At 35.4% G+C, this 23,465-nt stretch overlaps 1 protein-coding gene across 1 annotated transcript in view; it reads left to right on the top strand.

The window, feature by feature from the left end:
- PTPRQ (protein tyrosine phosphatase receptor type Q) overlaps positions 1–23,465 on the top strand; it is a 124,999-nt gene that overhangs the window by 11,407 nt on the left and 90,127 nt on the right. Inside the window, exons 11-26 of the mRNA XM_042779219.1 lie at positions 558–688; positions 865–994; positions 2,430–2,580; positions 3,076–3,182; positions 3,675–3,772; positions 6,846–7,008; positions 8,497–8,757; positions 10,491–10,651; positions 11,588–11,699; positions 12,384–12,610; positions 14,722–14,791; positions 16,796–16,995; positions 18,389–18,638; positions 19,778–19,906; positions 20,639–20,785; positions 22,538–22,710. Coding sequence (XP_042635153.1) covers positions 558–688; positions 865–994; positions 2,430–2,580; positions 3,076–3,182; positions 3,675–3,772; positions 6,846–7,008; positions 8,497–8,757; positions 10,491–10,651; positions 11,588–11,699; positions 12,384–12,610; positions 14,722–14,791; positions 16,796–16,995; positions 18,389–18,638; positions 19,778–19,906; positions 20,639–20,785; positions 22,538–22,710 — 2,510 coding nt within the window. The remainder of the gene's footprint in view (positions 1–557; positions 689–864; positions 995–2,429; positions 2,581–3,075; positions 3,183–3,674; positions 3,773–6,845; positions 7,009–8,496; positions 8,758–10,490; positions 10,652–11,587; positions 11,700–12,383; positions 12,611–14,721; positions 14,792–16,795; positions 16,996–18,388; positions 18,639–19,777; positions 19,907–20,638; positions 20,786–22,537; positions 22,711–23,465) is intronic.

Raw genomic sequence — 23,465 nt, 5'->3', positions numbered from 1 at the left:
TTTTAATAAAAACTTGGGACTTAATCAATCTTCTGGCAGCATTTCCTAAATTTAGTAGAAAACTACCTTACAAAACATAGTCTTGTTCTGACTCTTCTGGGGCCTCAAAATTTTGGAAGAAATAAAAATCTTGACACCTCACGTGTATGTAGTTTTTCCTCAGAAGAAGTGTAAATTTTGGTAAATTCCTGACAGAAATGGCTGTGATGGGGATGAAAGAAATGTAGAGAAGAGTGGAAGTTCTCCTGTAATGTGATCTGAATTGTACCTAACAAGACTATACCAGTAAAGGATAAAGTGTATTTGTCTAGAGTGATCTACACAGTTTTGACGAAATTTAGGTGCATTCTGACCACTGTGGTGGTGCTATTGAGGGGATTAACTTCATCCTGGAGAACTTCCCCACCTAGGAGTGCCAACTCTGTCCTCAGGGAAAAATGTAATTTCAACCTCATGCAATTTTAAGACTCAAAACACAATCAGTTTTGCTATATGAAAAGCATTAGGTGGAACAATGCCTGGGATTGAACAGAGAGGTGTTTTATGTCCACCTGTAGGTCTGGCGGCTCCCAAGAATGTCCGAGAGGGTGACATCACTGACACTTCAATACAGGTCTCTTGGGACCGCGCTGATGGGGATTTCGAGCAGTACGAGGTTACCTGTACCAATTGTGCAAGTGCTTTCAAGGTATCTGTGGGGAGCACCACCTGTGGATATACACTGTAGCTATTGTTCAGTTTTCCATTAAGTAGTCAGAGGCTGAATGAAAAGTTTATTTCCCATTAAAATAGTTGGATGTGTAGTTTATTTACGATAAATGAATTTTGTAAGCAGTTCTGTGAAAGCTGTATTTGGTTTTCTAGGTCCAGAAGGTCAAGCAAGAAACAGCAACATTTTTCAACCTTAGTCCTGGTAAGCTGTACACTTTTGCAATTCGAACAGAGAAGGAAGGTTTCAGAGACAGTATTTTTGTGACAAAAGAAATAGAGACAGGTAAGAGCACAATATTGCCAAATTCAGTGCTTGTTTTACTCCATCCATATCTCTTGCTTTCTTCCTAAATTTTATTTTTGTCTCAAAAAAAGAAGAGTAATTCAGCCATATTTGTAATTTTCTCCTTGTTCTCTTTCATCATTATCTTTGTTAGTCTTTGACTGCAAGGGACCATTAAGAGTCTCAGTAGGTACCAATGTTAACTTCATGTTGATTCAAGCAGCTCTACAGTAGCTGATACTTGCATAGTGTCTGGCTACCAGTATTAGAGAAAACATTTTTTTTTCTTATACTTCTCTTTAATGCTTTAATTTTTCTTTTCAGCTATGACTTTGAACACAGTTAAATGTCCAAAACTAAATTAGTTTTATCATGTTTTCTCATTGGCTTCCCCTTTGTCACAAGTAAATTTGGGCTTTACTACATTTAGTTTTACTTTGGGTTAGGACATTTGTAGTGTAGTTCTCCTCTATTCTAGTGCTTCTAGCTGGTTGACACAGCCTCTCAGGCTATTAGATCTGGCATGTTATAGTTTCCTCTAAAAGGTCACTAATGTGAAAAAATCAAGCATAGTAGATGTGATTGAAAAGGTACAGCATATGTGATCACAGATATTGTCTTGCACTTCAGGAATCACTGAGTTAAAACTGATACAGAAACACTGTGAAATCATTTGTGAGAGAACAAATCATTGAGAGGTAATAATGGAGCAAGTAAATCATGGTTCTCTGACACTTCCTTTTCAAGAACTAAGGACTTGAAATTAGAAAACAGAAAGTAGAAAAGAAGCAAAAGCAGATGGCTGTTTATTATAATAAATTTGTAGATAAATTGCAGAACTTCTTGCCACAAGGTATTTTGTCTGATGATTGTTATCATAGGTTAAAGTAGAGACCAAAGATCTTCTTAAAAGGATCATCTGCCGAGATTTACTACATAGACATCGCCTTTGGTTGATGAAATCCTTGGGCTGCAAACTGCAGTCTAGTCTCGGGGACTTCTGAAAGGAATTATCCCTCTATGCAGTTCTTGCTTTTTCTGCAGACATGTCCTTTTGGCCACTGCTGAATAAAAGATACTGTGCTAGTCGGGACTTAGGTGTCTGCACTATATTTTACCTTTTATACTCTTTTACCTCTTATATTTCTTTGCTTGAGAAATTTTCCTTTTTTGAGGAACTCCACATCAGTGATGTCAGAACTGTGCTAAGCAGCATTGCAGAGCAATAAACAGCTTGGCTCTGGATTTCCTGGGTAACAAAAGTCATTGTATGTATTTCTGCAGTGGTAGTAGTCTGTATGTCCTTGAGATAAGGAAGCGCATGACATCATTTATGTGGAGATTTTATTGCATTCTGATGATGAGAGGCCTGTCATAGAGAAATGAGTTTATAGTTTATTTTTGAATCAATGCATTTTGTTTTATTGTCACACAGTACCAAGCGCAGTCAAATATCTGAACTCTAGCAGAGGCTCTGAATCAATAACTGTTACCTGGCCACCAGCCCAAAGTATGTTTGATGGATATGTTCTTTCAATAAACAGTAAGGTCTTCAATGAGAAGAAAACGTTACCATCTGATGTGAGGTATGATGATTACATTCTAGACATAACTGACATGAACTCAAAGCAGCTGTTTCCCATGATATTTAAAATAAGTACCCTGTGCTGTTATTTATATGTTACATGTATTTGATGGTTTAGTTGATATGCATTACTATGCCCATGCATTTTAAGAACTGCATTTTTTAATCAAATCACAACTCTATGTTGTCTCTTTATGCAAAGAAGAGCAAACAAAGTACTGTGTTGGGGTAAGCACCAGTAGAACCTGTGTGCCACTCTGAAGATTTATTTCAATACTTCAGAATTTTCTAGTACTGGAGCTTGCTGTGAACTATGGTATAATGCACTCCATTTAATATTTTATAGTACTGAAATATTTTTTGACTCAGAAGATATAAACATGTATATGCACATCATGTATAAATAATATCCATAAAACTATAAAGAATTAACCTATGAACATACATTATTTTTTAGAATCCCAAAGGACATAATCTCTTCTTTCAATCTTTGTAGAACCCACAAATTTCTGCACCTTCTGCCAGGCACTGATTTTTTAATTGATATTGTGACAACCAATGGATTAAAAAGAAGTCGCCCTACTGTCCTCAAGATCAGCACCTGTAGGTTCAATTTATTAATGACTTTTCATTGTTTCAGATAATTAAGGTTTGTGTATTTTAAGGTGTTTTCTAAGAAAAGCTATTCTTTATCAAATCCTTGCATCTTAACAATGACTGAATGGATGATTTTAAGGTTTTCTTTTCAACCTAAACATCTTGAAAGTGACTAAGTAGATAAAAGCTTTTTAAATGCAAAGTTTCCTCTGCATTAAGTGGGGTTTTGCCACTAATGAATCAGCAGCAGTGTTAGGATGATAAAAATTTTTCATTAAAAAAATTTTCCATTAAAAATTGACAAAGGTTGACTTTATTTCTGATTTTGTTTCTAATATTAGAGGTGATTTTTATTCATTTGAAGTTGTTTTTAAGTACAAAATGAAATCTCTTTCCCGATTAAACTATAAAGTAATGAATTAAAGCTATGTCTTCTGCAGATGTCATTTTCATTAAAATAAATATCAGTTATTTTAAATCTAAATTTTACATCCTTAGATCCTGATCCACCATCAGATTTACAAGTGTTTGGACAAGAAGAAAATGCAGTCTATTTTTCTTGGAAACTCCCAAGAGGAGGATTTGATATGTTTCAGGTGAGATGAGAAGAGGAAGAAACCAATGCAAATTATTTTTTGTAATTTCTCAATCAAATTATCATCCTGTACGTGCTGTAAACCCAGTAATAATTTTTTCTTTATAACCCATGTATGTAAGTATTGGAAAAGTTCAGCTAAATATGTACTTCCTATTACATAACAGTTTAAAAAATATTTTGAAATTATACTTTGAATAGCTCTCAAAAACTGATTTTTCAACTAGTGTGAAAAAAGATCACAGGTCAAGGGTTGAATGTAGCTGTAATGTAATATTTTTCTTAGCTTTTCAAATTTGTAATGAAAATTAATTTAACTGAAGTGAAAAATAAAAAGTACTTTCCTTACAGAAAAACTTAAATGTTTTGTTTAGAAAGTTACAGAATAATTGTGGGGTGTTTTTTAAATATACCAATTTATTAGACAAAACTGCAAACCTTGGATACCTGCCATACCCTTCCAGCCTTGGGCAGTAAGTAGTTTAGGGGTTTTCTGAGGGAAATTGACTGTACATAAAGAAAATCAGGGACTATTCGAGATTTCTTCAATTATATATTTACCCAAACTTGAAATCTGAGTATCCATAAGACAGTTGCTTGACATTTCTTCTCTCTTCATTAGTGTAAAACTGCATTGATCTCAATGGATAAGAGCAGCCAGTTAACCTCCCATACTATTTACTGGTGCACTCTGAAGGATATTTACAAAATATAAAATTAAATTTTGTTATCTTGCTCATGTTTTGAACCAGTTCAGATACACTTTTGGATGTGACAATGTTATTTTTTGCTGCCCTGTGGAAAATAATTGTCATCTGTAATATTGATCTTTATGTCACAGTGTTATTGTTCAGCATCTCATAGAGCAAGCAGCCACACTAGACAGTACTTTGTCTGTATAAATGAGCTTATCTTTAAATCTTTAATGAGAAAGGCTTTCGTAGACTGGTTGCTTAGTAAGGTGCACCTGCATAAAAGGGATCATTTTACTAATCATTTAAAATTAATCATCCCTGCTCACCAACTTTCTATGCAATATATTGTGGTTTGTAAAGTGAAGAGTGCACAAAAGGTACTTTCCTAACTTCTTTATACTTGATGTAAATCTTTAATCTATAGCTTTGCTTCTAGCATCTTGCAGTGTTGTAATTCTAATAAGGTGATGACAGTTTCCAAGATTTTGTTTGCATAAACAGGCACTGTGCCTGTAAAATAGACAGAGGGGAATGGATCATTCGTCCTCAGATGAATAGCAGCTAACCCCAGTGCTTTCAGGTCACTGCCATGTGTACAACATCCCCCTTCTGCTGGAGGAAGTAACTGGTGGCAGGACAGGACTCACTGTGCAGGCACCTGCAACCCTACCTGGTCTCAGTATTGAGAGCCATGCCTGAGAAATGTGTGTTGTTTGTTGGAAATGCTTGTCCAGTGTCCGTCTCTGCAGGGCAGGCACAGTCTACATCTTGCCTCACACTAGTGCAGACAGGAACCAGTCTGCAGGAACATTTTTCTACGTCCACAGAAAAACTGGTGCAGGAATTCTTTTTGTCACCTTAGCATTGTCTGGAAGGTCAGAAGGAATCCTCACACCCTCTAGGAGTTAAGTCCCCAGATTTCAGTGTCTTGACATCTCCAGCACTTTTATTCTCTGCAGTGGCTCTTAACAGATGAATTTTCAAGGTATAGCAGTGAGCAGTGTTGAGTGACTGATTCCTCAGGAGTCTGCAGAATCTCAGCTCTGAACAGTGCACAGGCGGCTTTTCTGGTTAAATGATTTTAGGTGTTGCTTGGATTTCTTTTTTTAATTATTTTGCTATGTTTTGCTTTTTTCTTGTTTTGAGTTTTTTTTGCCAGAAAGGTAGAGAATTACTTAATTGTACAGTTCATCAGTATAGCTGTGAGACTGAACAGTCGGAGTAAACTTTATTATTCTTCCTCCAAGAGCAAAAACCTGTAAGCCTCAGCTTCACTTTACTTCCTCCATCTACTTTTAAATATTGAAGTACCAGTAATTTCACAATTATAAACTGCACCATTTTGACTAAAATTTTGGTCCGAACCCAAAGTGCGGCTTATAATCAGGTGCAGCTTATATATGGACAAAGAATGAAAAGTTGCTGTTTTAGTTTGGAGGACAGGTGTCTGCTGAGAAAGGCAGGAACTTCTCTTTCAAATGGAGAATGTAAAGTCCCTCCCTCCAAATTATTACAATTTTGAAATCAAGGGGCTTTCAGGCAAAGATATGGGAATTAGGAATAACAGTTCTTTACTAGGGAAATTAAAATAGAAATACAGTACTACAAAGAAACAAACTCCAAACCCTGACAAAGTCAGAGTACAACCTGACACCCCATCAGGCAGGGTGTTGGTAGCAGTCCCATTAAATGGTGGCTGCATCCTCCTGCAGTGACAGATGTGATTCGGTTGGAGCAGTGCTCCTGTAGAAGGTGCAGTTTCCCTCCGGAGGTCCAGTGGTGATGTGGAGAAATCCGGTTTTCCTCTGGAGTCCAGTGGAGATAGGGGCTCCCTTAGTGTCCCAAAACCTCTGTTTTTATCTTGGTAAGAAATGTTGGACTCTTCCCCCTGGCTGGAGCAACTTCCAATGGGACGCAGTAATTTTATCAGTCCCACAGTGGGACTCAATGGGCCATTAGCAGAAAATGAGTAGCTGGAGGAGGGATGGGTTGTGAAAAGATAAAGAACACTGCCCTGCCTGGTTTCAATGGATGTCCCATTAGCAGAATATCTGCCATTGAGATAAGGATCACTGCCCCCACCCTCAACAGATGGTGATAGAATAGATACCTTTTATCACATTCTGTATTGTAACATGGGACTTACAATCAGGTGCATCTTATAATCGTGAAATTACTGTAATTGCTTTCACTGCTGGGCTAGTAAGGAGTGATGGAGTTTCACATTCGTGGAAAATAATATAAAGCTCCTTGATTCTTTTTGTATTTAAAATGTGGAAAATATTTTAAATATTTTTAGACTAACTGGTAGTTGCAAACTCTGAGAATTACTTTTATGAACTAAATAATCTAATTAAAGGAATTCTTTTGCTTTGATAGCTTTCATATTGTCTGATGAATAATGAAAAGCTGCTTACCAGAACTGTTTATGACAACAGAGCTGTAGTGAAAAACCTGACCCCTGGGACAGAATACATTTTTCAGTTAAGGACAATTAAAGGCTTGGAGTCCTCTGTGGCTGTGGAGAAAAAAGTCATAACAAGTAAGGAAATACCTTATAAATTTTCTTTTTGTAAATGTTCAGGGACATTTAAATAATTGTTTGTAAGTAACTCAAAAAGGTCACGGAGTTCAAAATGAAACTTCAGCTTTGGAAGCAATCTCGTGCTTCTTCTTGTGATAGTTCTTTAAATAGGAGCCTTGCACATAACTCACACTTTGAGGTTGAGGAGTCTAGTCATGGCTGAAAATAGCTCTTTGAAAAAAGTTTTCAGCTCTAACAAAGTAAGATCTTGCCAGAATAGCTTCCTATACTTTAATAATTACCTTGCATTTTGTTTTCAACTGTTTCTGTATCTCCTAAATTCTTGCAAGCCCATGGTCTCAGATTGGATTATTGCTTCTGTGCAAGGACACACACTGTTTAAGACAGTAAGAGGAACTGTGCTTCAGAGAGCTTAACAAGGTCCAGAAACCAGTATCTGCACTAATTTTCTGTCTCTGAGCAAACATGCGTTTTCCAAGTTCCTGTGATACAACATAAGAAGGAGGGAAATTTATTTGTGGCATAAATTTTAAAAATAAGGTTTATATTGAGTTCTGGACTGCTAAAGCAGATAAAGAGCAACTAGTTGTAATCAGAAAATTAACCAGGATTTATACACATGCATATCATAGACCTCCTCTCTTCTTTGATGGATATTCTGTGGCTTGTTTGGATTATAAATCCTTAACTTAAAAGTCAAGAAGGCTCTGCACATGCTTTTTTTCCTCAGGTAAATATTTTTAAGAGAATTGTGGATGGGTGCTGACTATGCCTAGATTATGGAAAGTTTATAATTTTAGTGCTAAACTCTTAGGATTTTTTCATGCTGAGTAACAGGCATATGTTAATTAGTGTTTTTCATAAAGCTTCAAGCAAATTAAAGCAATTATGTGAGAGATTCTCTTTTTAGGAAGAACAGAAACAATTTTTGTTCCCAAGCAGCTGTGCTGCACAGATTAATGGAGGTGCTATTAGTGAATTACTTGTGATTTTAGGAACCTTAATATAATTTAAAAAATACTATTTAAAAAGGGAAAAAAAAGGATAATTACTGAGACTATGCTATTTACTGCATCTCTAAGTGAGCAGATGAACAGTTTTCTAAAATTATGTGGCATATGATGTATTTTAAAAAGCCTTTGAGTGACTAAAACTCTACTTCTGCTTACAAAGTGTTCCATTCTCATCCTGTTTTACCAGTGAGCAATATCACTGTTCTTAGAGAAGCCCTGATAAAATTGTAATTTTCTTCCATAAATTTCATAATGCACACAGGAGGTACATCCCTTGTGCTACATAATGGTACTGCTTTCTGTTTATCGATACAAAGAGTTCTAAAATTTGTATACATATTTTGTGATGTTTTGAAGTCTCAAAACATTCATTTAAGTAAAAACCATTTATTTTTAAAAGCTGTTATTTTCTTATGTTCTAAATACAAGGGATTATTTTTTTCTTTATTAATCTCAATAATTTTTACCATAGAACCTGCTGGGATATGTGGTCTGACATTAAAAATGGTAAATACTTCCTCTGCAACTGTAAAGTGGAATCCAACCAAGACTAACTTCACTTCTTATAATGCATCTTTATCGAACAACACCTTTATAAAAAAGTTCACAATTCAAGGAACAGTGACTGACTTCAGTGTTACAGGCCTGACTGCTGGGGCCACTTATAATTTCACACTGAAAAGACTAAAAGGAAATATTGAAGGAGCTTCTGCTTTCCTTGAATTTGTGTCAGGTCTGTATGGTTTCCTGCTTGCTCTGCCAGTGAATGGTAATTTTCCCTATCAATGCATGTTTATCTGTGTACACCTCACTTTGTAGAATAACCTCGAAATTTCAAGAGATCTTCCATGTAATAGTTTGGAGTAATTGTGGGCATATATTACTTATACCCTATTCGACTTGCATGTAGTGATACCTGTGAGAAACATAATGTCTTTAGCTGTGCTGCATTTCTTTTCACAGTTTTTAGTATTTCAGATCTTATCCTGCAAAGAGTTACACACAAGCTTAACTTTACCTTACAATTATTTCAGTAGTTTTTGTTGCTGGTTTTTTTTAACAATGAGTGAAGTTAAACAGGTTTATAAATGTTTATAGAATTAAAGCTTTAGATTGCAAACTATCCTCAGAAATTTATTGTGGATCTGTACCTCTAAAAACATAAAATCCAGCTTAAATGGAATTGAGATCCATGTATATAATAGGACTGATGAGAGCAGTAGGACTCAAAATCTATAAGAGTATACTAAAAGGTAGAACCTACGCTCTCAGTTAAATTTGCATACTTGCATACCTCCACATATATTATTCATTTTTTTTGGTTTGTTAGTATCAAAATAAAACCATGAGTTAAAAATCATGCATATGAGACAAATGCAGATGGAATGTAAAATCTAAAATCAGTATTTGGATATATTCATATTCAGATTATTTGATAACAGAACTGGAGGTATCTGTTGGAAGCAATTCTGCAGCTTTGCTTAGTGTGTGTAAAGAATTAATCAAAGATACATAATCTTAGCAGATTTACAGCAAATAAGAAAGGGATGGAAATCTTTCAGAGTTAAAACTATACATATCAGACTGCACAGTATGATACTAATAAACTACTAGAAGATTTAGTCTGAATTCAGAAGAATCATATTAGGAAGGCAGACAGAGGATTGAGAGCAAGGGTGAAACTGAAATGAGACAAAGAGCATCACTGACTGGGCTTATTCTGAGAGAGGAACATGGGGAGAACTGGTAGTTGTACATGAGTTCCAAAGTAGAAAGAAAGTAGAAAGAAAACAGATGAACATGGCTAGAAATTGTACAGCTGAATGAATCACATAGTCTTATATGCAGATAACATTTTGATGACCCACTGAAGAATTTAAAACCTGATTCACTATTAGGCTTAGAGTGAATAATGCACATTTAAAGGTACATTTAAAAACAGAGGAAATTAGATGTTGTGACTTGAACAGGTGAAAATTTGGCTTCAATAAAAGGAGTAGACTACCCAAATTTTGGGATCTTAATGAACAGAGTTAATGGAATTACTGGGATTCCAACTACATGAAATGTATAAAAGAGTTACCAACCCTGTGGCTAGCAGCAGAACAAACACCAGCTATATCTTGAATTTCAACTGTAGCAGTAGTTATGTCAGCGGTAGTGTTAACTTTAAGGTTGAGGGCAGCAGAAACCCCAGGACTGTGCAGAGATTTTTTTGACTGAGCACTGTGCAGAGACACTTGAGCTTGCTGTCTGTGAATGAGCATCCCAGCATGGCTGGGAGGCCATCAGCCTAATCCCAGAAGTAGTGCAGCAACTGTAGGATCACATACTGCCATACGCAGGCTAATCCTTTGTATAGCAAGTAAACACTTCTTGGATGCTTTTCTATTCAGTTGTAACTGCTAATATATTTTAAATGGATTTATTTAAGTTAATGTCTTTTATTCCACAATTCTCTTTCAGAACCTGCAAAACCAGAAGGTCTTAAATTCTTCAATGTTTCATCATATTATTTTTCACTGTATTGGAGACTGCCGTATGGACTTGTAGACAGATTTCATGTGGATCTTGTTCCTGATCATGCTTCTGTTGTTATCCTAGATCTTGGACTTAGGGAGTATCAAGTAAGTGCTTTTATTACAGGACTTGCAGGGCCAGCTTTTCCTTATGCGCTGTGCTGATGAGGAATTCAAGCTTTCCTCCTTAGCTGTTTAATGCATATGTGAATTTGAAAGTATGAATGAAAAATTGGTGAAGTGGCAGCAAATTTCAGCATGCACAGTTTGCTACCTAACAACAGGTAGTGAACTTACTGTTTTATAAAGTCTACTAGAAGGACGCAGACCGTCATCCAAGGATTCATGAATAGTTTATCAAGGGAAGGGCAGAGCTATTGAGTAGTACAGACTCATTAATTGTGTACTTGCCAGGAAGATCTCTGCTTAAATCATTAATGCAGGCAACATTTCACTGCTAAGCCATCAAAAAGATATAGGAGCACTTTTTGATTCTGCTGTCTGGGACATATAATATTAACAGAAATAATGGTTGTTCTGGATATTTTGCTTTTATTTTTCGTTGGAGCTGCAAAGATACAGGTATTTTAGATTATTTCTTGTTAAAAATGTTAGCAATTATGTTTACTGAAAAGGATGGGTTAGTATAAGGGTCAAAACCTTGTTTTTCAGGTTACTCTTTTGTTCATTCTTTCAAAAAGAGTTTTATAATGCTTCATATTTACTTTGATAATGGTAATACCAAAAAACCTCTATAGATACATTGATAGGGGACTCTGGGATAAAATTAATAGTTACTTTTGTTGTTCCTTAATATTGAATGTTGTGCACAACTTATGAAGGTATCTGGCAGCAAAATACTGCAAGTAACAGGTATAAACAACTACTTTTAGTAATTAATTGCTCAAAATTTTCTGGGGTTTTTTGTGCTTTGTTTTGTAGAGTTTTTTCCTGTTTGCTTGTTTTGTTTAGTTTTTGAGGGGTGGAGGTTCATTTTTGTGATTCTTCATAAAAGGCTTAAATAAAATCCATGTCCTGTTTTAGGCTGATTTTTCCAATACTATTCCTGGAACAACATACAATGTTACAGTTTCTGCAGTTTCTTCTTCAGTCTATAGTTCACCTGCAAGTAGAACTGTGACAACAAATGTGACAAGTGAGTTAAAAATGACTGGTGAAATGTGTTAATTTTTTAAACTATACTTTCTTATGTTTATTATATGCATAGTAATGTTGAAGAGATTATAATCTTATAGTTTAGCTTTATACAGTCATTAAAATTTTTCATCTTCTTTAGCCATTTAAAAATACACTGAATCTGAAGTGTTCTATGAGAGCTTAAGAATTTACAAGCTTTTGAAAAATTTGCTATTGCATAATGTAATAATATGCAGGCTCTGGTTTATATCTATAGTGGTACATAAAAAATGTTCAGAGCTTATTTCCAAAACAATTTAGCCAAAGCAGATGTGCTTTTTAAGAGAGTACACTTTGAGTGCTAGAATGTCAAATGTCAAACTGGCATTGAACTATTTTTTAAACAAAGATCTTGAACAATACATTATTTACATTCTTATGGAAGAATGTTTCTGGTGCTCCAAAATTAACCTAAGAATTTCGAACAGGACTCTAGCCAGAAAAAAAAAAAAAAATTCAGAAGTGCATCAGTTTTCAGTAGGTTTATGAGATTATGCTGGTAGATGATTTAATTTCTCTATAGAATCTGTGAATGTGTCTCCACTCTCATGAATCTTAATTAAAACTTTTTTTATGTGTATGTGCTTGTGTGTGTGTATGTTGTGTGTGTGAATATATATAACTTTTAAAAATTTTTTTTTAGATCCTGGACCACCTGTGTTCCTTGCAGGTGAAAGAGTGGGTTCTGCTGGGATTCTGCTGTCATGGAACACACCACTCTATCCAAATGGGAGAATTCTCTCCTATGTTGTTAAATATAAAGAAGTCTGCCCATGGATGCAAACAGCTTACACACAGGTCACAACAAAGCCAGATAGTTTGGAAGTTCTTCTCACCAGTCTTAACCCTGGAACAACTTATGAAATTATGGTAAAAACTTTACAAATGCCTCTTAGTATTTTCAATTCTGATTTATTGTAAATTGTGTGAATTTATTTTAGGTTCTTGTAGAGTTTTCTGAGGGATCATGTTATTTATTGTTGTCATATAACAAAATATATTAGCAAGGTATTTGTTTAGTTGAGTTTATTTGAGCAGTGTTTTTTAAATCTACTTAAAAATGTTCCAGTCAAACTTGCACTGAAATGTACCTTCCTCTACTGATATTTGTATTAACATGGCTTTTTTTGGTAAAACGTAAAAAACAAAGGGTAGAATTTTTGGGAACATCTAAATCCTTCCTTATCTTCATTGAGATTTAATCTCTCAAATGACTGAAGTGCTTTGCATATTACATGTAGATTACTAAATCATCTCAGTCACATCCAAAAAAAGCATGTCTTCCATGTATGGAACTTGTTTGCATTGAGATTAGGCACTCCTGATCCATCTCTGAACTCTTCAACAATAGAAGACTTAATGTGGACAGAAATTAATTGCTACTCTCTTGGCAGTATTTGCCAAGCAATTCTTTGCCTATTTTACTCTTTCATAATAACCTTGTAGAGGTTCCTCTTTTCAATATCAAGAATTAAATTAAATTATGTGTTGGTTTGCGTCTTTCCATTCAGTTATATTGAAGCTGCATGTATGAGGTAGGAATTTCCATGTCTATCTTAACGCTAGTTTTGTTTCTGAGTTCTTTCTACAATAACTGCCTTGAGATGAGGTAATAAAAATAATGTTTAGGTGAGGACATAGCTTAAGATTTACATAATGTAATTTAAATACTGTCAGAATTTCCTGACTGCCTGTCAAACCCCTGAAGATCTCCAGTCAATTTCTTCAGCTATTGCAATTACTGTAGAATTCATCAATGCCTGAGGATACTTCAAGTCATTGTCCCTGTGAAGCATAAGTAGGTAGGGTTGGCTGTAGTCATGAGGTGGGTGTACATGCGTTTGTGTGGCTTAGGAAGGAGCTAGCCAGCTTGTCTTGACATCCTAGATTAAGTCTTTGATACCACCTTGTATTCCTTTACTGTGTTTGTCTGTTGTAGCTTTGTCCTTTTTTTAATCTTCACAGTCTTTGAAAAATGCACTGTTTAGTGCCAAGAAGTGATTAGAACAAGTTTCCCTATCTGACCTGAGGGCTTCTGTTTTCTTTTGCCTTTGTTACCCTCTGTGTGCTGTCTGTCACTTCCGCAGTGCTCCACACTTCGTTCTGCACACCTGCCCCTTCTCACCCTGTGTTTCCATTGCCACCTATAACCTTGCTGGAGAGCTTTTCACTTTGCTCCTTCTTTCCCACACCTCTCACCCTCATTGTTGGAATTTTACTCAACTTTTTGTTGTCCCTTTTACTTCTTTTCAAAATAAGAAGTTAGACTTCCTTCTCTCTTTGTAAGTACTGGACACCATGGCCCATCACTGAGTTGAATTGCCCCCAAACCCTATATTGCAGAGCTAATGGCATTTGTTTTGTGTATCTCCATAAATTCTACTAAAGTCTTGATATGTCGCTCTTCTGTGGGAAGACTCTTCCATGATTGAGAGCACTGAAGCATCTCCATCATAAAGTGCATCTACAGTCCCCTTACCTCTCGCTTTTCTACAAAAAGACATCCTTCCCTTGAGTTTCTGCTTGGGGGAAGGTTGACCTGCTAACCTACAGGAGAGAGAGAAATGAAAGGGAACTTGCTCTCCTTTTTACCCTTTTAAGTTATAGTAAATAAAATAGGAATGCAGAATCTGATTTAAGTGTACCGTGGAAAGAAAAAAGGAGTGTTAGTGATGTTATTCTTGCTGTTGATTTTTGCATAAAATAAGGTCTCATAAAATAGGGATCCTCTTTTGATATGTGGATATGAACATGTGGTTTTCTCAATTTCTTATGTTGTTACATACTTTTTCCCTTTTATTTTTTACAATTAAATGTTGAGTATAAATTATACAACACAACTACAAAGGGTATGTTCATTTGTGTATTTATAGTTTTAAAGCTAAAAGCTGTATCTCTGTGTATCCTTAGGATTTTCATATTGTCTGAAACGGTATATACTGCAGATTTTCTAATGTGGATTCTTTATTTTTTTCCTGTAGGTTGCTGCTGAGAACAGTGCTGGTATTGGAGTATTTAGCGATCCTTTCCTTTTTCAGACTGCAGAAAGTGGTAAATTTAATAAAGCTGTTAATTATTTTGATTAAAGCTACTCTAATTTGTTCAAATAAATTTCCATGATAAATTTCGTACTTGAACAAATTCCAATTCATTTAGAACAAAATCCTTATTCTTATTTTGTCACTCAGTGACAAAGGTTCATTTTGTTTTATTTGCTAACAACAACATTTAGGATGTGCCCATAGGGGTGTTTGTTGTACACAAAGCCTGTTTTTCTTGGAGTTTTCCTGTAGCTGTTTCTAGGTAGGCAGCTTCCAGAAAGCAAGGTCACAGCACAGCAGAGCTACCTATCCAGTGGATCCATCTGCTGTTGCCTGGAACAGTTCTAGGACACAGACTTTGTTGTGGGATCATCTCTGCCACTGTCTGCTACAGTCAATCTGTATTTCTTTAGTGATGGGTCCTAAGAAACTCAGCACAAAATGTACCTTATTAAATGTTTAGGTAAAAAAAAAAGTATGAAATGAAAATTTGAGTTAGTGGATTTGAAGATTAAAAAAAAATGAGTCTGAGTTTGCACAATATTTACTAATTTAGTGTTTGTGATCTTGCTCGTGCTTCAGGAGCAGTTCTGCTTTGGCTGACAAGCTCACACCAGTGTACTTTTGAATTAATCTCAATGGAATACAGAAATTATGCTGCCAAGGCAGTGGCTGTCCATCTGTGTTTAGGCTGCTTTCTGTTTCTGTGCAAACTGCAGAGTGAGATATCTTAATTAATGGCAGAAATCATCACTCTGCACAAATAATGCAATAATTTATGAACCGAATATAAGGAGGAGTAGTAAACTTGTCACATGGATCTATATTCTTCACTATTTGGACTTTATTGCTGGCAAAAGATCTCATTTCTATGAGCTTTATTATTTACTCATGTTTAACAGAGGATAGCACTGTCATTTCTCCATATGAATACTCTTACATGAGCTTTTTACTTTTGGAAGCAATGCTGTCTACATTTTAATGAAACTTAAAATGTCTTATTATAAATGTAATTGGAAGGTTTCTTCAAATTCTAGATGAGTTATGTGTCATTGGTATAACATTTATACTTCTACTTTCTAAAATGTTCTTTTGTTCTAATTTTTGCTTTAATGGCTAAGGAAAGCCAAACATCTTAATCAATATAAGGTGGGAAATTTTAAGTGAGAAAGTTAGCCAGAAGATCAAATTATTTAAATGTAAAGGTTGTGGTTTGGGAGGAAGGGAAAGGAGGTGAAAGATCTAGAAGTGATTTAGCAGGACTGAAAGCACTAAATATGAGGTTTGGAGGAGCTGTCTCAATTCACCTGTGGAAAATCTCTAATTATGGAACGCCTTTTTTTTAAGAAAGAGTATGAAAAGCCTTTCCTTCTAAGGCAGCTATTGCAGGACCTGCTGCTGACTCTGCCAAGTGCAAGACAGGGCTACAGGGCTCTAATTTACAGAAGAGTTCAGCATGTAAAATAGCATTGAAAATCTGATTTAGATGCTGCATCTGATTCCTTTGTGCTGTGATTAATACTGATGCTGTGACAACAGGCCACAGAAACTGTCACTGGTACAAAGAGCAGCATTTTTGCAGTAATAGTGAATATTCTAATTGAATTGAACTACCTAAAGCTACCAAACATCTGTGTGCAGCAGAAAAGGTGACACAGATAAAGTGGAGTAAAACACACAATGTTATCATATTCTCTTAACCAGAAAAAAAAAAAAGACCAAATTTTTTCTACTTCTTGAATAGTAGATTACTTGCTTCTGAGAATGTTTTTAAGTTGACCAAATCAATTCCTTTATATATATTATGAGATCAAAATAATTATATTTATCATTTAAACCAGATTTAAAAATAGCTGGTTGTATATCAACTACTTTACATGTGCTTGCGAATGATTTTTATGTGCTTGCTTCAGAATTTGGAAGCTAGAAAAGAGATTTAAATAAAAGTATTTGCTATTTTTCATTGCTGAGAAGAAAAGTTTATCTCACTGCTTTTGTTTGTTTTGTTTTCAAGCTCCAGGTAAAGTAGTGAATCTCACAGTTGAAGCCTTAAATTCTTCAGCTGTAAATCTGATCTGGTTTCTCCCTCGGCAACCAAATGGAAAGATAACTAGCTTCAAGATTAGTGTGAAGCATGCAAGAAGCGGAATTGTAGTGAAAGATGTCTTGGTTAAAGTAGAGGACCTTCTGTCTGGAAGGTTACCAGAGTGCAATGTAAGTGCTATGAACCTATTAAATTATGAATAGACTCAACCTACAGAATATAGTTTTACATTTAAAATTTGAGACATAAATATGTGGAGGCTTGCTTTTTAGAAAGATTCAAAAAACCTTACAAACATAGTCCCAAGGGAGGATAAAATGGATAAAGAAAAACCTTTCTGTTCAGAGTAGTTTAAATTGAATGCTCTTGCTTGAAAAGTTCAGTTTAATCAAAGTAAAAATGTTATGAAAAGTTAAGTTCGGCACCCTCTTACAGAATATCATTAAATAGAAAATTTCTGTTTTTTCAGATTTCATTTTTAATTTTTTTTTTTTTTTTGTTTAACACACTATTCAATTAGAAAAAAACAAGAACTTACAGGGGGGTTTTGGTCAGTGCAGACATATAGTATTGTTAATGCCTTCTTTTTTATATAGTATCATAATGCTGTTCATGTTTTAAAAGTGTACTTTATTCTGCGTATCACATTTCAATATTTTTAAATACTCCTCACATCAAAATAAAACCCAAACATGATCAGCAGAGTGATTTTCAAAAATATGACTGTAGTCTGAATTGTTCTTATTGTTGAATTCAAACCTGCAACCATTGTATCCATTTGTGATTTCTTGAAGAAAATTCTCTCTACTGGAATTTTTTCCTCTTTTTATTTATTATTTGAGCACAGTTTTGCAATTACTCAAATGTCAAAACGTCAAGTAATGAAACTTTTTGTTCTTTTATCTTTTTTTGTTTTTTCCAATTTCCTACTCTTAGTGCTTTAATGAAAAGTGAAGTTTTAAATCACATACATTATCATAACTTTGGTTTCAGCTTTTATTTGGAAGATCATCTTAGGCATTGCAAAGGTTCCTCACACCAGGATGATTTAATTCAGCACTGAGAAGGCAAGCTGCTACCTACTGAATCATAAGCATTGGTCACCACAATACCTAGTAATTTTTCAGAGTTGTCTCCTGACATGATGGATTAAGAAACTCCTGTCTGTTTTCTTCCATGATGGATGGATATACATGTGTTATATATGTCTATGCACATACACACATACAACATATATGGGATACAAAAGGACCTTGCTAGGGAGCTTCTTTTCAAGCGAGAGACTGAATGCTGAAAATAGAAAAAGGGAACAAATAAATGAATCCTAGAGAGATGCTTCCGTTCAGTCAGATTTGAGACCTTTTTGAATAAGGCAGGAATCTATAACACTGTCACTAGCAGGATGCACTAGCACAGTCTGCCTAAGTCTTCAAACTGAAGTACAAAAAGGAAAACCAATTTAGGGATTTTTCTTTTCAAAGATGGTCTGCCTTTTTATCTACATATATTTACAATTATCGGTTATAGATGCACCTTATAATGTTTCATGCTTTGTATTTATAGGATAAGAGTGAATCTTTTTTGTGGAGTACTACCACTCCTTCAACTACTTTTGGGAAATCCACAATTCTTACACAGACTACAGTGACACCAAGTACAGAGGCACCAAGTCAAATGAGCTCTGTTTGGAGTGAACCTATCAGCTTTGTTGTGACCAACCTCAGACCATACACCACCTATCTCTTTGAAGTCTCTGCAGTTACCACTGAAGCAGGCTACATTGACAGTGCAATCGTCCGGACACCAGAGTCAGGTGCATTAAATACGGCTTTAAAATGGCAACAAAATTCTCAGATTTATGTGAAAAATTTCAAAATATAAGTTTCATTTTCTGCTGCAAGATATTTCTGTCCTACCTGTCTTTATCTGTATCATGCTTTTGTATTTTCATGATTACTTGGTTATACCTGATGGAAAAATTCGAAAATGTATATATATTTATGTATCTAATAATATACAGTGAGTGACCTATTGTGAGTAGTCAAAGATACCCAAATTATGCTCAGGAGAGGTTAGATTTTATGCAAAACTGAGGACAATTTAAGAACTGCAAACAATAGAATAATGGTAGAAGAAATGAAAGTAAAGATGAAGGGGATAACTGTCAGGCACAGTAATCAAACAGTGTGTGTTTTGTGCAGACAGAAATGCACTTAAAGCTTTTTAGCCTTTGTAGAGAAATAAACAATAATAAAGAAAACTCCCGTACTTGTGTTGCCAATCTGCGCCTATTGCAGAAAGTTGTTCAGTGCTGAAGAAATTTTTAAGTACTAAGTGGAGTAGATTTTTGATTCCTTGAAATGTACTGAGAAGTTGGAATTGAAAATAATGATCAATGAACAGCACTTTTATAATGACTTCAGCAGTGCAAACACTGTTAATAGAGCTATACAAAAAAGACATTCCACAGGAATGTTTTTCTGGCTTTCTGTTTGCCAGTACATAATTCTTTTGCTTGACATGGTTTGATGTTACTTGGTTTCCTTTCGTACATACAAAATAGATAGCACTGTTCAGATAAAAAGAAATTTAATTCCCTCCTAGAAATGTTCAGTTGAATTGCTTTGATAGAACTTCAACAGCCTTAGTTTTCTGTATTGTCTAGGGCTAACATAATTTTGGTCAGTTTATTTTCTATTGATTTCAGGGCTAATTTCGAGTTTATTTTGCATCTTTGTCTCTTAGAGATTATTTGCATATTGTAAATACTCTTGATACCTTTCCTGAGAATTACCTTAAAACAAAAATTAAGTAATTGCAATGATATACTTTTTTGGCTTCCCTTCAGAATACGTCGTGTTTATGTTTAAAATGAATTGTCTGATATGGGGCTCTTAGACATCCTAATATGAAGTGTTTTATGTTCAAAGACTTTTTCCAATATTGTTTAAGTTCCAGAAGACCCACCACAGAATGTTGCCAAGAGCAATATCACAGCAAAGTCTTTTTCAGTAATGTGGGACCCACCAACCATAGTAACAGGGAAATTTAGTTACAGAGTTGAGCTGTATGGACCATCTGGTAAGTCAGAGTTGATGTCACCATTTCTTTTGATTTTTCTGTGATTATTTCCTTACACATTATTCTGGGCCTGCCAATCAAAAATGGATGGTCAAAAGCAGAATTATGTATCCCTTTTTACTATGATATGTTCTAAAGGTTTGTAGATTAATTTTAAGGGAAAAGTCAGTGCATCATGAGGAAGAGTATAAAGTTAAATTCACATTAGATATTCCTATGAGTGGAGAAAATCAACTTCTCCTCAATCTTTCAGGAGATAACAGATTATGAACACCTGAATTGCTGTGCTTATATATCCAAAGTGTTCTGTACCTTACCTTTACGTTTTTCTCTTTCTGTAAAAGATTTCTGGAGAATTTTCATTTGCATGCAGTATGCAATCAACTCTTTAAGACTGTTTTGATGTTTTTGCAATTTTTTTTAAACTCAGAAATTATAGAACTGCCTCTAGTTAAGTAAGACATAAACTGTATTATAAGGTTTTTATGGGCCCATACAGGAAAAGTAAGGTAATTTTTTTAATCTCTTCCTCTTAAAACTCACACCTCCTTGAAGTGTCTTGTTTGGTTAGTTAGTTGGTTTGTTGTTTTATTCCCCACATATTCCACTGAAGTTGATTCCCGGTTAGCTTTTCTCCAAACAAATTTGTCCTTTCATTTGTTGATCCTACTGGAAAGTAGCCATGGAACTGCTTCTGTTTTAGACCTAAAATCTCTTTGTTTTCAATTCCAGGTCATGTTCTGGATAACAGTACAAAAGACCATAAGTTTGTGTTTAGTAACCTTGTGCCTTTTACCACATACGACGTGTACGTGGGTGCTGAGACAAGTGCTGGGGTGGGGCCAAAGACCAACCTTACTGTTTTCACTCCTGCAGATGGTAAGTAAGCATAGAGAGGCAAAACAAATTGATTGAACGTGATGAAGGGTTTCAGTTTTCCCTTCAGAACCTTTAAGGTGCTTTGCAAAGGACAGAATGGATATAAAAGCACTACAAGAGATAAGAAAATATTACAAAAAATAAATAAAAGAAATCAGCTGAATATTGTTATATAATTTATTTCTTTGTGTTTGTCAAGTTTGTGCTCTGTCACTACATTTATCTGCTATCATAGGCCTTCAGAGATTGTGAAAGAAATGTAGTTTCTTTCTAAAAGGAAATAGTTAAATTTGGATACAGTAATTAAGTTGCAGGCTCCCAATCCCCCATTAGATGGCAGCAAGAGGAAAAGAAAGACCAGCGCAGATTCCCGCTGCTGGCTCCTTCAACCCCCAGCTCCTGATCAAAGCTTTCCTTTGACTCATTCCCACCAAATCCAAGGCTCCATCCTTATCCCTGGAGCCACCCTCCCAGCTCCAGGGCAAGCCCAGCACTGGAGACTTGTCCCGGTACAGTCGAGTGCCTGGTGCTGCCTCTGAGCCCCCGGTTCTGTGCTCTGGGATTCTGGTCCCCAGTAATCAACTCATCGGGCTAGAGTCCTTGGATGCACGGAAATGCAGTTTTATCTTACGTGTATGTGAGATTGTGTGGGATTTCTGGTCAACATTTGAGGATGTAGGAGGAAAAACTGAGATTTAGTGTGTAATAGAGAGGCAGTTTCCAGATGGTTATTTCTGTCTTACATTTATGCCACACAACACAAATTTAGAAAATCTACCACAGGGATTACTGGCAGTGTTTGTTGTCAAGGTGTAACACTGGGAGGAACACCTATCTTTATTTATTGTGTTCTTTCCTGAATGATCTGCTTTTGGCAGTTGTCAGAGACAATTTCCAGACATGACTCACCTGAGTACAGTCAGTCATTTTCATCTCATGTTGAAATGTGCTGTCAGAAGCCAAAGAGAATTTTGGTGGGTTTGGGGTTCCTTCAGCATAGCATGGAGTGTCTTATTTTAATGTCAAATCTAAAAATCCTCCCTATGCAATTAATTTCAAAATTGTCTTTTATTAAAGTGTATTAGGAAAAAAATATATTTCTGTATCAAACCTGAATATCATTCAATTGAATAGAAATGCGTTTTATCCTTGGTGGTCCTATGGAAATTACAATATAATTAAGACTGATTGTTTAATGAAGAAATTATATAATCTATATGATTTCTATCTATAATTCATGTTGATACACATTTTATATATATATGATTACACACATATAAAAATAATATAATTAAAATTATATAAACTTAAAAAAATTATATAAACCTTTTGTAAAAGGGAATTTAACAAGCTATATCATTTTTTTTCCAGCTTTTTACTTTATTCTAGTATAGCATCATGATTTTAGAGCTAGTCTTTCATTTTCAAGTATACATAAGATTCCATATCAGAAAATAGAAAAATAACTTGATTGCAATCAAGTACACCTCAGCAGAGCTATCCTGGTTTACATACTTAATCTCTGACCATACTCATGCACATGTTTCTGTGTTTACAAAAGTGCGCATATTTTTAGAACCGTAACTTGTTTACTAAGAAAACATGTGAACTAAGTCTCTGCGCTGCACAGGGTCAACTCAAAAGATAAGGATGTGAAATTTGATTGTCTTTTTGTGCTTTGCATGCAGTTCTGAAAAACCTTGCAATAACCACAAGTGTTTAATGAACTCAAATTTCTTTTTGAATGTTTAGTCCCAGGCGCTGTATCAGATTTGCAACTAGCAGAAGTGGAAGCCACATATATAAAAATTATTTGGAGGAAACCACAACAGCCAAATGGAATCATTACCCAGTACAGAATTAAAGTACAGGAGCAGGAAACACACATCACTCTGGAAAACACTATTCTTGGAGATAAAAATAAGGTATTATTTTCTTTTTTTCTTAATATGGATTTTAAGTTAAATTTGCTTTCTGCCAGATCTGATATTTACAAAATGTGGAACTAGCTCCAACAGATGAGTTGTCAATGTTTTATAAAGCCAGCTTCCTCAGCCCACTGTCTTTCTCAGACTGGCTTTCAAAAACATTCTGATAATGCTGTGTCCACAACGTGAAAAAATAAATCATTCTGGCAGAATGATCCAGCTGATGAAGGCAGGAAGCCACAGCTCACAGTCTTGTCCTTCTGAGTCCTTGAGTTCTTTGGGGCATAGGGTGGCCAGACTATTAAAGAGTAAAGGTTTGGGTGCCTAGACTGATACACAGCCTCTCACCCAAACCACTGGAAGACGTGGGTACGAACCCTGTGAATTCAGCAGAAGCGTTCAAAGGCTGGTTAAGAGTCTCCTACCAAGGATGACAGGCTTAGACTTTCTGCCTCCTTTTGTATTCTTAAATTCACATGTGTGATGCTACATCCTTAACTCCATGCTGTGGTTGCATAGTAAGGGTATCTGTGCACATCTATGGGATCATATCTCTTAGGGGGCTCATGCTGTCAATCAGTCTAGCTTCTGGATTTTGGGTGCTCATGTGCTTTACATGCTTATAGGAGCAGCTCTGAGTATGCAGTGCAGAACTGTAGACCTCTAGCAGACATTCAGCTCAGGATTGAATTCTTTCTGAGGCAGGGCTTTTTGGGCTGAATTTTGAAAACAGGTGCCCAAAGTCTGCATAG

This window comes from Catharus ustulatus, chromosome 4, assembly GCF_009819885.2.
Source record: "Catharus ustulatus isolate bCatUst1 chromosome 4, bCatUst1.pri.v2, whole genome shotgun sequence".
Classification (NCBI taxonomy): domain Eukaryota; kingdom Metazoa; phylum Chordata; class Aves; order Passeriformes; family Turdidae; genus Catharus; species Catharus ustulatus.
The sequence above is the reverse complement of the archived record's forward strand: the minus strand, read 5'-3'. Positions and strand labels throughout refer to the sequence as shown.